General features: G+C 46.1%; 1 protein-coding gene across 3 annotated transcripts in view; it reads left to right on the top strand.

The window, feature by feature from the left end:
* Positions 1 to 14356, top strand: part of LOC121856015 (rac GTPase-activating protein 1-like) — a 147771-nt gene that overhangs the window by 16044 nt on the left and 117371 nt on the right. For all 3 annotated transcript variants that reach the window (XM_042351251.1, XM_042351250.1, XM_042351252.1), the window contains exon 2: positions 3345 to 3456. In XM_042351251.1, coding sequence (XP_042207185.1) covers positions 3384 to 3456 — 73 coding nt within the window. In that variant the 5' untranslated portion in view covers positions 3345 to 3383. The remainder of the gene's footprint in view (positions 1 to 3344; positions 3457 to 14356) is intronic.

Below are 14356 nucleotides of genomic sequence, written 5' to 3'. Positions count from 1 at the left end.
CAAGCACCCACACTTTTCAGCTTATCCATAAATGTATAGTAAACCTCTCTTTTGGCCCTGCCTGTGTTTGGCCTCCAGATACAGTACTCCTTGTCACCATCTGTTTTCCAGGCCATCTCCAATAATTTTTTCTCCTTTATCACTCTGTTCACCACCATGTTACTGTAATGTTTGACTGAACATTTCATCCAGCCACACCACACAACATTTCAGTCATACTTAACAGGCTATCTTTTTAATGTGGGGCAGCAACTTCCTACATTGTCTACATACAGCTACTACTCGACCTACGACCACCCGCACTTATGACCTGCCTCAGTTGGTACGACCGCCGCAGTCTGTACCAAATTTTTTTTCAAATGACGCGCGTATTTTCTAGACCGAAATGTTCCCATCCCGCATGAGAGCGTCACGTGGGCTGGGTAGCGCCGCCTCGTGGCTACAGCACCCACGCCGTAGAGTGCTTAGTGGGTGTTTGGCTGTCTTTGTTCTTGCAACTAATCACGCTGTGTACAGTACTGACATTATTTTTGTATCTTAATTCACTTTAGAATGACTGTCAAGCGTACAAGTGAGAGTGCTGGTGGTGCTCAGAAGAAAAGGAGACAGTCAATTACTTTGGAGACGAAAATTAAGATAATAATGCAGTATGAAAATAGAGAAAACAGTTGCAACCATTTCACCCCGCCTAGGCTTCTCGCACTCGACCATATCTACTATTCTAAAGGACAAGGAACGTATTCGTGAGGTAGTGAAAGGATCAGCACCTATTAAGGGAACTATAATAACGAAGAAAAGAAAAGGTCCTATTCATGAGATGGAAAAATTACTTGTGATATGGATGGAAGACCAAATACAAAAGCGTGCACCCTTAAGCCTTCTAACCCTACAGGCTAAGGCAAGAAGCCTTTTCGAAAGCCTGAAGGAGCAGGCAGGAGATGAGTGCGATCAAACCTTCACAACAAGTCATGGGTGGTTCCAAAGGTTTAAGAACCGCTACAGTTTACATAGTGTAAAGGTGAGTGGAGAGGCAGCAAGTGCTGATGTTGGTGCTGCCGAAGCTTTAAAGGAGGAGCTAGATCGTGTCATCATGAAGGGAAATTATTTGCCTGAGCAACTATTCAATGTGGATGAAACTGGCTTATTATGGAAGCGCATGTCTGAACAGACATACATCCACAAAGAGGAGAATACAAAGCCGGGATTCAAGGCATTCAAGGACTGAATTACACTTCTGTTGGGGGGAATGTAGTTGGTTTCAAGATAAACCCAAGGGCTTTTAAACATATTGGCAAGCACACACTGCAAGTGTTTTATCAAAGTAACAAGAAAGCATGGATGATCCTAGTACTGTTTGAGGATTGGTTCATGACTTGTTTCATTCCACGAGCCAAGGAGTATTGTCTGCAACAAGGCATTGCATTCAAGATTTTGTTAATTTTGGATAATGCTCCGTGACACCCACCACACCTGGACGACCTGCACCCTGATGTTAAGGTAGTCTACATTCCACCTAACACTACCTCTGTCATCCAACCCATGGATCAAGGTGCTATTGCAGCTTTTAAAGCTAATTATTTATGTACAACCTTCGCTCAGGCTGTTGCTGCTACTGAAGGTGAGAAAACGCTCAGAGTTTTGGAAGGACTACAACATTTTGAAATGTATAAAGAACATAGCTGCAGCATGGGATGAGGTTACAGGTCAGTGCATGAATGGAATATGGAAGAAAGTCCTGAAAAGAAATGTGAACAGTTTCAGAGAATTTAACGAAGATAAAGTAATTTCTGAGATTAGTAACAAGATAGTGGAGTTGGGTAAACAGCTTGAGTTAGAAATTGATAATGAAGATGTTGAGCAGTTGGTTGAAAGTGTAGCAGAAGAGCTAAGTAACGAGGATCTTATTGAACTGGAAGCACAGAAAAATGCAGAGGAAGAAGAGAGTAAATGTAGAAGAATCTGCACCCCACAAAAATTTTACAGTGAAGCAAATGGCAGAGGCATTTGCTACAATTAAGAAGGGGATGGAAATGTTTGACAGAATGGATCAAAATGTTGAGCGTTTTGCCAAAGTTGACAGAATGGTCCAAGATGCACTTGCTTGCTACAGGAAAATTTATAATGCTTCCGACTCCGACTCCTTGGCCTATTTGTAACAACTATTTCTACCATCCTAATTGTAATTTGTATGTTGTAACCTGCGTAGGTAAAAAGTAAAACACCGTGGCTATACTGCTACAGCTTTATTAATGATCTGGACGATATTTAAGAACTACAAAAAGATGATAGGCTTGACTTTCAAAGTTTCAATCAAAAGAAAAATAAATTTATTAAGAATTCAAGATATTAACTAGAAAACACCATTTACATGTATATCTAAAAGTTCGATCTCAGCATATGAATTTTGTTTAAGCTCATAATCTGATGTGGATCTAAATGATGATTCTACAATTCCTTTTAAAGTAAAGTTATATATTTATGTACATTAAAGAAATGAATACCTTATTAAGGAAAATGGATAAACCTTACATGATTAAGTTATTAAATTAAATTTGCCTTAATCTCACCAAAAACAGGTTGTAGCTAATTGTTTTGTAGCTGAGAGCCTGTGTCCAGTTTTCAACGAAACAAAATTTGATATACTTCAAAATTTCAAATGGTAAAGAAGAGACTATCGTCCAAAATTATAGTGCTATACTGTGCCTGCTACAATAAATTCATAATAATGCTTATAAAATGGAAATAAATTCTTTTAATAATTTAAGAAAATTAGTGGGATCAGTGGAATCACTGCAATGAATATGCCTGAGTTCATATATTTGTTCTTAGGAACAGAATAGCTTCAGTCGGAGTCGGAGTCTGGACAATTTTACCGACTCCGACTCCACAGCCCTGATGAAAAGAAAAAGCAAACTGTGCAGTCTAAATTGGATATATATTTTAAGACGTCCCCCATTGCTGTCTCCTCATGCCCCACCAGTGCTGTCTCTTCACTCCCCAAAGATGATCCAATACCTTCAACCAGTAAGTTTCCCCTGTACATAAACCTGTTTGAAGAAAGTGACATTGATGACCCACCCAGCCCTGTTTCCTCTGCTTCATCCAATTAATGTAGTCTCCATGTATAATTAGAAAATTATGGGGGCCCAGTGTGCATTCAGCTCACTACATTAAAGGTAAGTACACAGTAATACTGTATCCATTCTTCATTATTGATTACTTTTACTGTATACCTAACCCCGTTGTAAGTCGGGGAGTTGCTGTACTCTCTTTAACCATATTTTATTCTTATGAAGTCAAATTTGCTCTGAAGTACATAAGTGATTGGCTTGATATGTTTTCAGGAGAATATAGCTTGATCATCACCAACAGTGAAGAACACCATGGAGTCATTAACAGCAAAGTTTGAAGACCTCGTCAGATGCATGCAGGTCCTGGCTGATCCGGCAGAGGAAAGTAAGTTTTTTTGGGAAATTTTTAAAAACTTTATGACTTGATCATTCAAAAAGAAAAAGGTTATGGAAACTGGGATAACATAAAGGTACAGTAGTTAACCTGGTGCAGTACAGTAATGTCAAACAGAATATGAAGGATCATAGATGCTGAGGTGAAACAGTTGTGTATTTTTCTTAAAGATTCAGTGGGGTTGATGTCTGCAGAAATTAAACAGTTCATTGTAAATTTTCCAGCAAAGAAGCATTAGTGCTAACTTACCAAGGACAATTCCACTTCATAAACAGATTAAGGGCACTTGCTCGCAGTTAATTACTTTTTATCAAGTACTAGAGTACATTACTGTAAGTAGCACCCACACATACACTCATGCACATACACACACACTCACACACACACACACATGCATACATACAAGTGGCATTAGAAATTAATTTGCCCAAATATTTTCTGTCAATTGTCCTGGTTTTTTTTTTTTTCTCCAACTCACATATCACTTTTATCTCTGTCCAAATGATGTCACTTGTAGTAACCCTTCTTAGGTGATGTCACCTCACACCTACAGGGTGTATGTTGAGGCAGAGGTGGCCCCTTGATCATCTATCCGAGTGGTTCCTTTCAAGTGATGACAACTTGACAGCTTAAAGTAGAGATAAATTACCTGCACCCGATAAGTTACTAATTCTGGTACAAATTACCTGCACCCGATAAGTTACTAATTCTGGTACATACAGTCAGGGTCAAAGTTCACTCCCACCCAAAATGAAACCGCACCGACCACAAATGAGATGAAACAGTTTGGGTAATTCAGTTCGGAGACTCATTCCCATAACTCAGTTTCACCACTGAACACTAATGACAAGCGGGCAGTTAGTGGACCTCCCAGGTTAAACATGTATGGGAAGGTGAGGTGTCGCAGCACCTGACAAATACCCGTCCAAGTTTTCCCATCAAAATATTAGGTGGTCCGCTGGGTAAGTGCCGGAAACATCAACATGAAAAATCACTTGCCAGGCCTCTATCCCAGGCATTGCTGGGTTGTCGGGCACTGCTAATCTGCATAGCCTGCATCGTAGACAACACCACCACCATAGTTACTACCCACCTCAATACTCACCCCTCTCACTACAACAATAATTATTCCATAAAACAACACTACAGTATCTTAGTTACCCACCACAATAGTGTATTCACCACTCACTTCAGCAATAATATCCGACACAACACCACCACCAACATAGTTACCCACCACAATGCTCACCCCTCTCACTACAGCACACACCCTTCCCCCCCCTATTGGGAGCTGCCTTGCTGCGAGTCCCGATGATTCAGTGAGCTGGGAGGGAAGGGTTTCTCATACTGGGCGCATCACCAGGGAGGATCAAGACAAAATGGCCCCAATTCTGCTGCCAGGTTTGAGAGCAGACCACCAGGGCTGGAATACTCTCCCACGTGTTTGCTATGTGTGGCATTCCATAATGCTGGGAGACGGGAGTCCTGTAGGTTGAGCGACACTGCACACTGCAGCTAGCAACACACCATTTTGGTCTGCTATTCCAGCTAGATGGGTGGCTTGGTTGGGCTCAATCAAGTCAATCGGCTGGTCACAGTGTGGCTAGGGTCAAGCAGGCATAGTGGACCCGGCACTCCTATGGTCCAGGAGCTGTCGTCTTGGCCACCTGTTGGTTACCTGCGTATTCTTATCTCTGACATTGATCTTCCCTTGTTGGGGTCTGGTGGATAGGGGGAGGGTGAAGTTATTATGTTTTATTTTTATGAATGACACAAATTCAATTAGCTAACCTGATAATCCCCTTGGCAACCCAGCACCCATCTCTGGACCCTCCTCTGGATCATCAATTGCTATATTACAACCCTCTCAGATAAAAAAAGGTGGCTCTGGATCCTGTCAAATGTCCAAGTATAAGAGCTGCAGGAGGCCCATTGGTAGCCTCCTAGTGGTCTCCTCCCCCGAGGAGAGCACTCGATTCCGTACCCTGTATGAGGTACCTGGTGCCCCAGTCTCCTGTATTCCGCATGCCGCCTTTAACCAGTGTCGAGGGGCAGTTTTCTCTAAAGAGCTGCTCTCATACTCAGAGAAGCTTCTGGAGGAGCTCCGTGTCCAAAAGGTGGTGACAGTGGATACATTCTGCAAGGAAAAAATAACCTTAACCCTACACCAAGTCTATTATTGATATTTATCTGCTTTGAACTTCCAACCTACTGTATATCAAGATTGCCTGGATCTCCCTTTAAATGAAACCATATGTCCCAAACCCAAGATGTATGGCCATGTCTGCTGCACTTGTCACCAGTTAGAGCAGGGTGTTCCTGCAGTATTTGTTAATTGTGGTAAGGCCCATGAAGGTCAGAAATGTCTGGGTCCGGACTGCTGTTTTAATAATAATAATAATAATTAATGGTTTATTGAAAAAGTTCTGAAAAAAGTTCTGCAGCCCGAAGGCTGAAAATATACATTGGACATAAATCACTTATTACATACATTGACATTGGTGGTTTAACAAAAGCCTTCATTAGAGAAGGGTAAGGGAACATATAGTGAACATACAGATTAATGTTTACAGTGGAGGTCACGTAAATCTTGTGCGCTGAGGTATTGAACAGCAGACACATAGTGTAGTAACTCCCTCACAGATGGCGTTATGAGGGACTTGACGTGGAGTAGTAATTCCCTCACAGATGGTGTATGAGGGGCCTGATGATGTAGTAATTCCCTCACAGATGGTGTATGAGGGGCCTGATGATGTAGTAATTCCCTCACAGATGGTGTATGAGGGGCCTGATGTGGTGTAATAATTCCCTCGCAGATGGTGTTATGAGGGCCTGATGATGTAGTAATTCCTTCACAGATGGTGTATGAGGGGCTTGATGTGGTTTAATAATTCCCTCACAGATTGTGTTATGAGGGGCATCACATGGTGTAGTAATTCCCTCACGGATGGTGTTATGAGGGGTATCACTTGGTGTAGTAATTCCCTCACAGATGGTGTTATGAGGAACCTCACATGATGCTGTAGCAACTCATTCATTACGTGGTGTCGTAGCATCATGAGGACACCACGTGGTCTGGTGTCACAGGACCTCACTCACTCAAGTGAGTGAGGTGTGGTCCCAAGCCTCCCTATCGTGGACGGATTAACACAGCTGGTGTTGTGGAGTCTCAGGGGCAATTATCACTGGGTACCTAGGCCCTCACTGTGTGATGGTTAGCTTGGGTAAGACTCAGCTGTTACTGCCGAGTTGTTTTTCACTGACATAAGCACTGTTCACCACTATTCAACACTGGTTCCATTCCTTTCCTAATTGAAATAGTAACTTTTGACAAGAACTTGTTGATATTCCGCTGGGGAGGAGGGGTTCAGGGGAGGGAGTTGGTATGGGCCAACATAACAGTTGACGTGGCTGCTGCCAGAGCAGCGCCAGGTACGTCTTGATCCTTCGGTGGTCAAGGATGAAGTGAGAGACAAACTGAGCTTTGCTGAAGCTAGAAGTGCGATACTAAAATCAGTCTCAAGTCATGGGGATTCGTATGAACAGGTTCTGTCCCGATACAAGGCTCGGCGAACTGTTGTTGTGACAAAGCCCCAAGAATCATGTGTAACTGTATTGAATTCAGCAGTTTGAAAAGATGGTCAACCTGCAATTAGTAGTATACAGTGGTCCCTCGGTTAAAGAACGGTTCGATAAAAAAAAATTTGGTTCACGAATTAGCTCCCATATGAATTTTCAGTTCGATTAACGAAATCCTTACGACAAACACATTTTGTTTCGCTGATCGGCTAGTCCACCAATACAGTAATTGGTTCTATGTTTACATTCATTTTCAGTGGAGTAAATATCAAGAAAGTTGGTCTCTTGAATATATTTGCATTTTTTATATTAAAATTATTGGTCATTCTAATTTAGTTAACATATTGATAATATTGACACTACAGGAGCAGGTTTTGTGTGCCCATCAGCTGATTGAATCACCCAACAATGCTTCTCAGTTTAACTTTGTTTACGGAGGAGTGAACATCGATTTTGTTGGTCTCTTGAATATTTTTGCATTTTTACATTAAAATTATTGATCATTCTGAAATTTAGTTAACATATTAATAATACAGTGCGGAAATTATTATGGAACACGAAGAAGGCATTAGAACCAATGCACTCTGTATAGAATATGGCAAGTCATCATCGACTGCCTCTACAATCAGCTGTTTGACATGTAAACAAAGCTGCCGGGAATACGACATACACACCTCAAAGCAAGTTAAAATACAGTACTCTATGTTTTTTATTTATTATTGTACAGTACTGTATTTAGTTTATATTTAATGTTTTGTTAATTCTATTCCTGGTATACAGTACTTTATATGTATACTTTTTCTGTGATTTGGAACCAATTACCCAATATCCCATTGAAATAATAGATTCGGTTAAAAAAAATTTTGGTTAATGAATGACTGTGGAACGAATTGTGTTCGTTAACCGAGAGACCACTGTACTACCTGGTGAAGAAAGCCCTTCTTTCGCCATATCCAGCTGGCTTGCAGGAGATGCATTCAACAACAGATGCTCTTGTTCATCTTGAGTCCTTTTGTCTGTGAGGCCTTTGCTTGTCAACAGTATCTCATCTGCGGGGTTTTTTCAACCTAGAAAAAGCATATGACATGGCTTGGATATTTGGCATCCATAAGGAGCGTCACAATTTTGGCTTGCGGGGAAATTTACCATCAATAATGGGTAAATTCTCGGGTCATTGCAATTTTAGGGTCTGCGTTTCCACAAGTGTGAACTCCACATATTCAGGAGGAGGAGGTTCTTTTGGGCAGTGTCTTGAGTATGACCCTATTTGCCATTGCAATTAATGGGGTAGCAGCATTGGTTCCGGGTGGTGTATCAATCTCATTGTGTGTAGACGTGGCCATTTCATATCCAGCTTCCCTTATGTCAGTGGCTGAACATCGTATGCAACTTGCACTAGACAAGGTTTCTTGTTGGACCACAGAGGATGATTTCAGATTTTCTCCATTGAAGACTGTTGCCATACATTTCTGTCACCTCCGATGTGTTCACTCCCATCCTGATCTATAGCTCTATGATCGTTATGTGCGGTGTGTCACAGAGACCTGTTTCCTGGGCATTATTTCAACAAATGGCTTATGTGGCAGGCACATATTTATTACCTCAAAGAGTCTTGCCAACATGCTCTCAAGTTATGAGAGTCTTGGGGCACATGTGAGGTGCTGACTGTTATTCGGTCAGCACCTTTACCACATGCTAGTTAGATCCAAACTGGATTGGGGGTATGAGGATTATTCCTCACCAGCACTTGAAAAGTGATGAGACTATGTCCCCACACTACACTCAGTATCCAAGCCTCCCATGACCTTTTGGCTTCAGGGTAAGGAAGGTTGTGAGTTTCCTTTGTCTTCCTCCTGTTCAAATATCCCCCATGTGGTTCCCTAGTGCCACTCCGTGGATTCTCCCTGAAGTTTAAGTTTGTCAGTATTTTAACAAAAGGTAGGACTCACTTCTTTCCTGTGATGTTTTTCAGAGACTATCCCTGTTAACACTGATGGCTCTAAGGCGGATGGAGGAGTGGGTTTTGAGGTAGTATTTGCCAACTTCTGTTGGGACGGTAGTCTCCCTACTGTTGCATTTATGTTTAGGGCAGATCTTTCAGGTATTTTAATTGCCCTCAAGATTATTTTTACCCAACCTCATTTCGATTTTACAGTTTTTAGAGATACTCGCAATGCACTCCAGGCCTTAGCTAGTGTCTTATTGCCCCCTCCCTTGGTAACAGCTGTTTCTCATTCAATGTCGGCGCCATAACAACGGTTTTTGCTGGGGGAGAAGGGGAATGAGCGTGCTGATGCTGTGGTGAAAGTAACAGATTCTCGCCATGTGGCATATCATTCCTCTCTATCTGCCTCTTTTATGAAGCCATTTAATAAGAGCTCGGGTGATGAAGGTGGGATGCTGTCTGAGCAAACAAACTCCGCAACATCCACCCTGATTTGGGTGCCTGGTGTTATCAGCGACTGTCGCGCCTCTCGAAGACTGCTTTGGCGCGTCTCCTTATTGGCCACACGCAGCCGACTCTTGGTTGTTTAATGGAGAGGGTGGCCACTCCTGATGACTGCTAGGTCCCATTGAATTCAGCACCTCCTGGTTGAGTGCCCCCTGTCTTAGAAATATGCGTTGTAAACACCTCTCCGAGTGCCGGGGAGGATATGGGTCTTACTGTCTCTCTCTGATGCTGGGGGGTTGGTTTTGGAGGGGACATCCACTCCGTGGAAGAAGCTGATCTACACAAGCCTTGAGTTTTATCTATTATCATTTAAATGTTTTTTTTTTTTTTATGAAAGTTCTGTATAGATATGTACATACCAAGATATGTGAACACGCCTGACACCAGGACTCTTGTTACCATTCATTGTACCATTTATTCACATGTCTGTATTACTACATATTATTATAGCATGTCTGATGTCCATGCTTATGTCTAATGCCTATGTTCATTTACTATGTCCCGATGTACTATGTCTGTACCGCGCTAGTCGAGTAATTAGAAGACCTCATTTATTGTCCTAGGAATGTCTAGCAACTCCCCTTGCCTGGCTAGCTAATTTCCCTCAGATCGGCCTCGGCCTACCTACGGTCCGGGGTCCCTAGTAATCGCTCCTGTATCGGTTGGCTATCACGCCCAGCCTTGTACCACTTATTGAATATACCTACTGCTCGTGCCCTGGAGTTTCAAGAACCTTGTCTAGGATTACATCCACCACACCACATGGCGCAGATGAGTAGCTCCAACACGACAGTTTACAAGCCTCAAGAGCCGGCCCCGTCTGTTTCCGGCCTCGTGTTTCCCGCCCAGAAGATATACTCCACAGTGCCCCTGGATTTAAAGTGCTTTGTGACCTTGTGAAGTGCCCTAAGTGAAGTGCAGTGCCTTTCATGTCTCTTTGCTATGTTTCTGCGGCCCTACAGGTAGCAGACACGCCTTCAGCCCAGTTTCCAAGACAGCACTTCCGGCATACACCCGCCATCCACGGAGGCTCGCAAGCCACTGCCCGCGTCCCCTCCCACTGAACCAGCATCTCGCCCGGGCGCGCGGAGGAATACACCGCCGCTAGCCGCCTCCTCTCACTTCACAAATATTACAGTCAGTACTCTTTTACTTGCCAGCCAGTTCCTGCACTTAAGCAAATCCATTGGCGAAAATATAGCACTTCACCTTATTCTCCTTGTCTTTCCCATCGCAACAATACCAAGCACGAGATGTCTGACCACGACGATTTGCTGGGAAATTTATATGAGGATTATGAGGAAGACGACGCCTCACAGACCCTCCCACCCCCCCTCACGCCTCACACGCCGGGCGCGCCAAATTCAAAGGATGGGAGCCAGGATATACGTCAGTTAATCCACTTCCTACAAGTTTCTCAAGAGAAGGAAGCCCAAAGACGTCGATTAGAGGAGGAAAAACGACATCAAGAGGAATTGTCAAGACAGTCAGAGGAATCAGCTTACCGCCTTCAACTTCAACAACAACACCAAGCTGATAACCGCAAATTCCTGGACCTATTGGAATTGCTGGCAACGAGGACGACTTCACCAGCTGCCACAACCAACTCGCCAGCTTCAGCCTCTTCATCTATCCTTCAGACAACGCCTCCTCACACGTCACCTATCTCCCCTAGGTATGCCTCAGTGTCTTCTCAACCACCCGTTCCAGTCTCAACTCTCGTCGACCTCTCCGTGCCTCCTCCACCGCCTGCCGTCTCGAGTACACCCCTGCACAGCAAGTCTTCAGTTCCCAGTCCCCCGCCTCTTCAATCTGATGCAACATATCAAGTATACCGTCAATGGCGACGTCGTTTCGAAGACTTTGCTGTTATGTCTGACCTCTATCGAATGCCCCCTCATAAACAACTCATCCAATTAAGATCGTGCATTTCCCTCGATGTTCAACGCCTCCTAGAGCACACGCTAGCCATCCCCCCTGACTCCCCCAGGTCAGTGACAGAGGTTTTAAACGCCTTGCAGAGTCATTTCCGTGGCCTCCGCAATGAAGCTTTGCGTCGTAGGGAACTGCTATCCTGCAAACAAGCTTCTGGGGAATCATTCTCAGACTTCTATGCACGACTTAAGGACCTAGCAACCGAGGTGGACCTATGTACAGGCGATCCTGTAACCTGTGCTGAGATCCAGCTCAAGATGATCTTGCTGATGGGTGTACGTGACGAGGACCTGCTTCAGAAACTCCTCACCCTCGACGCCGCCTCTTCCCTCACCGACTTCGTCACCTGTTGCAGGTCGTATGAGGCCACAAGAGAGGCTGCCTCAGCTATACACTCATCGCCATCTCAAGTCCACGCCGTCTCCACCTACAAGAGGAATCAACGCCAGATGCAGACGACGTCCTCTCCACAGCCCCCGTCACAGTCACCAGTTTCTTCTCCCGAATCCTGCAGAAACTGTCAGCACCAGCATGGTCCAGGAAAGTGCCCTGCGGCTGATAGTACATGTCGAAACTGTGGGTTTCAAGGCCATTGGCCCCGCACACCTCGATGTCCTGCCAACAAGGCCTCATGCAACGCTTGCAACAAGCAAGGACACTTCGCCAAGTGTTGCAGGTCCACCAAGAAGCCTCCATCTCCAGGTCAAAACGTCTCTTCACAGCCCGACAGAACGTCCACACCACCGTCTCCCAAGAATAACAAAGGATGCCGACGCGTGGATGATACCTCGAGTGACAGGTCCCCCAAGCCCGTCAATGTTCGTCTGTCCTACGGTACCAACTCTTCCAACCTCCTGATGATACCTGACACGGGCGCGGACATCACGGTGATTGGACCAACACACCTGGACGCCCTCAACATCCCCAGGAGTAGCCTGTCACCCACAGCCATGAACGACGTGCTCACAGCGGACGGGTCCCCGATGTCTCCACCTTTGGGTTGCTTCAAGGCAACACTACAGCTCGGTCCCAAGTCTTGCCTTGCCACAGTCCACGTCCATGAGGGCATCCAAACCCCTCTCTTGTCATGTGGCCATTGTCAGGACTTGGCCATCGTCTCATCCGAGTTCCCAAAGCCCATCCTCGCTGTGACACACCTCAACAGGTGTGCAGAGATACCTGTTTCAGCCATGACCACACCTGCTGCCGCCCGGGAGTTCTTTTTTCGTCAGTTCAGCGACGTCCTTGTCTCCAAGCCCGACCTCCAGAAGACGCCGCTCAAGAAGATGACAGGCCCCCCGATGAGAATCCACCTCAAGCCTGGCGCGACGCCTTTCGCCATCCACACACCCAGGCCTATCCCCTTTGCCATACGGGACAAGGTGAAGGCGGAGCTCGATTCTCTGGTGCAGCAGGGGATCATCAGACACGCCGGTGAGGAGCCCTCCGAGTGGTGCCACCCTATGGTCTTGGCACCCAAGCCTGTAGGTGTTCGCATCACAGTGGACCTCACCCATCTCAACTCGCAGGTCTCCCGTCCCGCCCATCCATCGCCTACGCCCATCCAAGCAGTCCGCAGCGTCACCCCGTCTGCAAAGTTCTTTACCACGGCGGATGCACTACATGGGTACTGGCAAGTCGACCTGGCGGAAGAAGATCGCCACCTCACTACATTCATCACGCCCCACGGCCGCTTCCAACACTGCCGCGGACCCATGGGCTTCGCAGCAACGGGGGATGCGTACTGCCTCCGTGGGGATATGGCTCTGCAGGGTGTCACCAACTGCGTGAAGGTCGTAGATGACATCCTGCTCTTCGACGATGATCTCCCGGCCCACTTGAACCGAGTTCATCTGATGCTCACAAGATGTCGTGCCCATGGTATCACCCTGAACAAAGATAAATTTGTGGTCGCCGCCTCCCAAGTTAACTACTGCGGCTACAACATCTCGCCAGAGGGGATCTCAGCTGATGAGGAGAAGGTCAAGGCCATCAGGGACTTCCCTACTCCAGCGAACCTGACCGACCTTCGCTCATTTATGGGCCTGGTAAATCAGCTGGCCGACTTCTCCCCTAAAATCGCCACATCAGCCCAACCTCTACGCCCCCTCATGAGCCCCAAGCGCTCCTTCCTCTGGACTCCTGACCACGACCTAGCGTTCAGGAATGTTAAGAAGGCGTTGCTGTCACCACCAGTCCTGGCACCCTTCGACCCGTCCTTACCAGTGGTCCTCCAGACCGACGCCTCCCGTCTATACGGCCTCGGATATGCCCTCCTTCAAGACCACGGCCAGGGTAGACTGTGCTTAGTTCAGTGTGGCTCCAGGTTTTTGACGGACACGGAGACCAGATACGCCACCATTGAACTAGAGATGCTGGCAGTCGCCTGGGCTATGGCCAAGTGCCGCCTTTACCTGTTCGGCCTTGGGCATTTCACCCTCATGACGGACCATCGCCCGCTCATACCCATTCTTAATCACTACACGTTGGACGCCATCGAAAATCCTCGCCTCCAACGTCTCAAAGAGAAGACCGCCCCTTACGTCTTTACAGCTGTGTGGCGCGCCGGGAAGCTTCTGTGCATACCAGACGCCCTCTCCCGAGCCCCTGTTAGTCGCCCCACACCTGAAGATGAAGTCGACTGTACCACGGCCGCTGCTCACGTTCGGTCTTTAGTGACACACACAGCCACTTCTCTTGCTGACAAGACGACGACGACGCCCTCCATCGAAGACGATAGGACTCTCCAGGAGCTTCGCATCGCCGCCGCTCAAGACCCGGCATACGTCCAACTCCTCGACTACGTCTCCGCTGGATTCCCCACCAACCGCTACGACATTCACGCCTCCGCCCTCCCCTTCTGGAAGCTAAGGGATAGCCTCTATGCGGACGGAGAGCTGGTGTTGTACGGCCCCAGGATCGTCG

This window comes from Homarus americanus, unplaced genomic scaffold (genome assembly GCF_018991925.1).
Source record: "Homarus americanus isolate GMGI-L3 unplaced genomic scaffold, GMGI_Hamer_2.0 scaffold19117, whole genome shotgun sequence".
Lineage (NCBI taxonomy): Eukaryota > Metazoa > Arthropoda > Malacostraca > Decapoda > Nephropidae > Homarus > Homarus americanus.
This window is presented reverse-complemented; position numbering and strand designations above follow the sequence as displayed.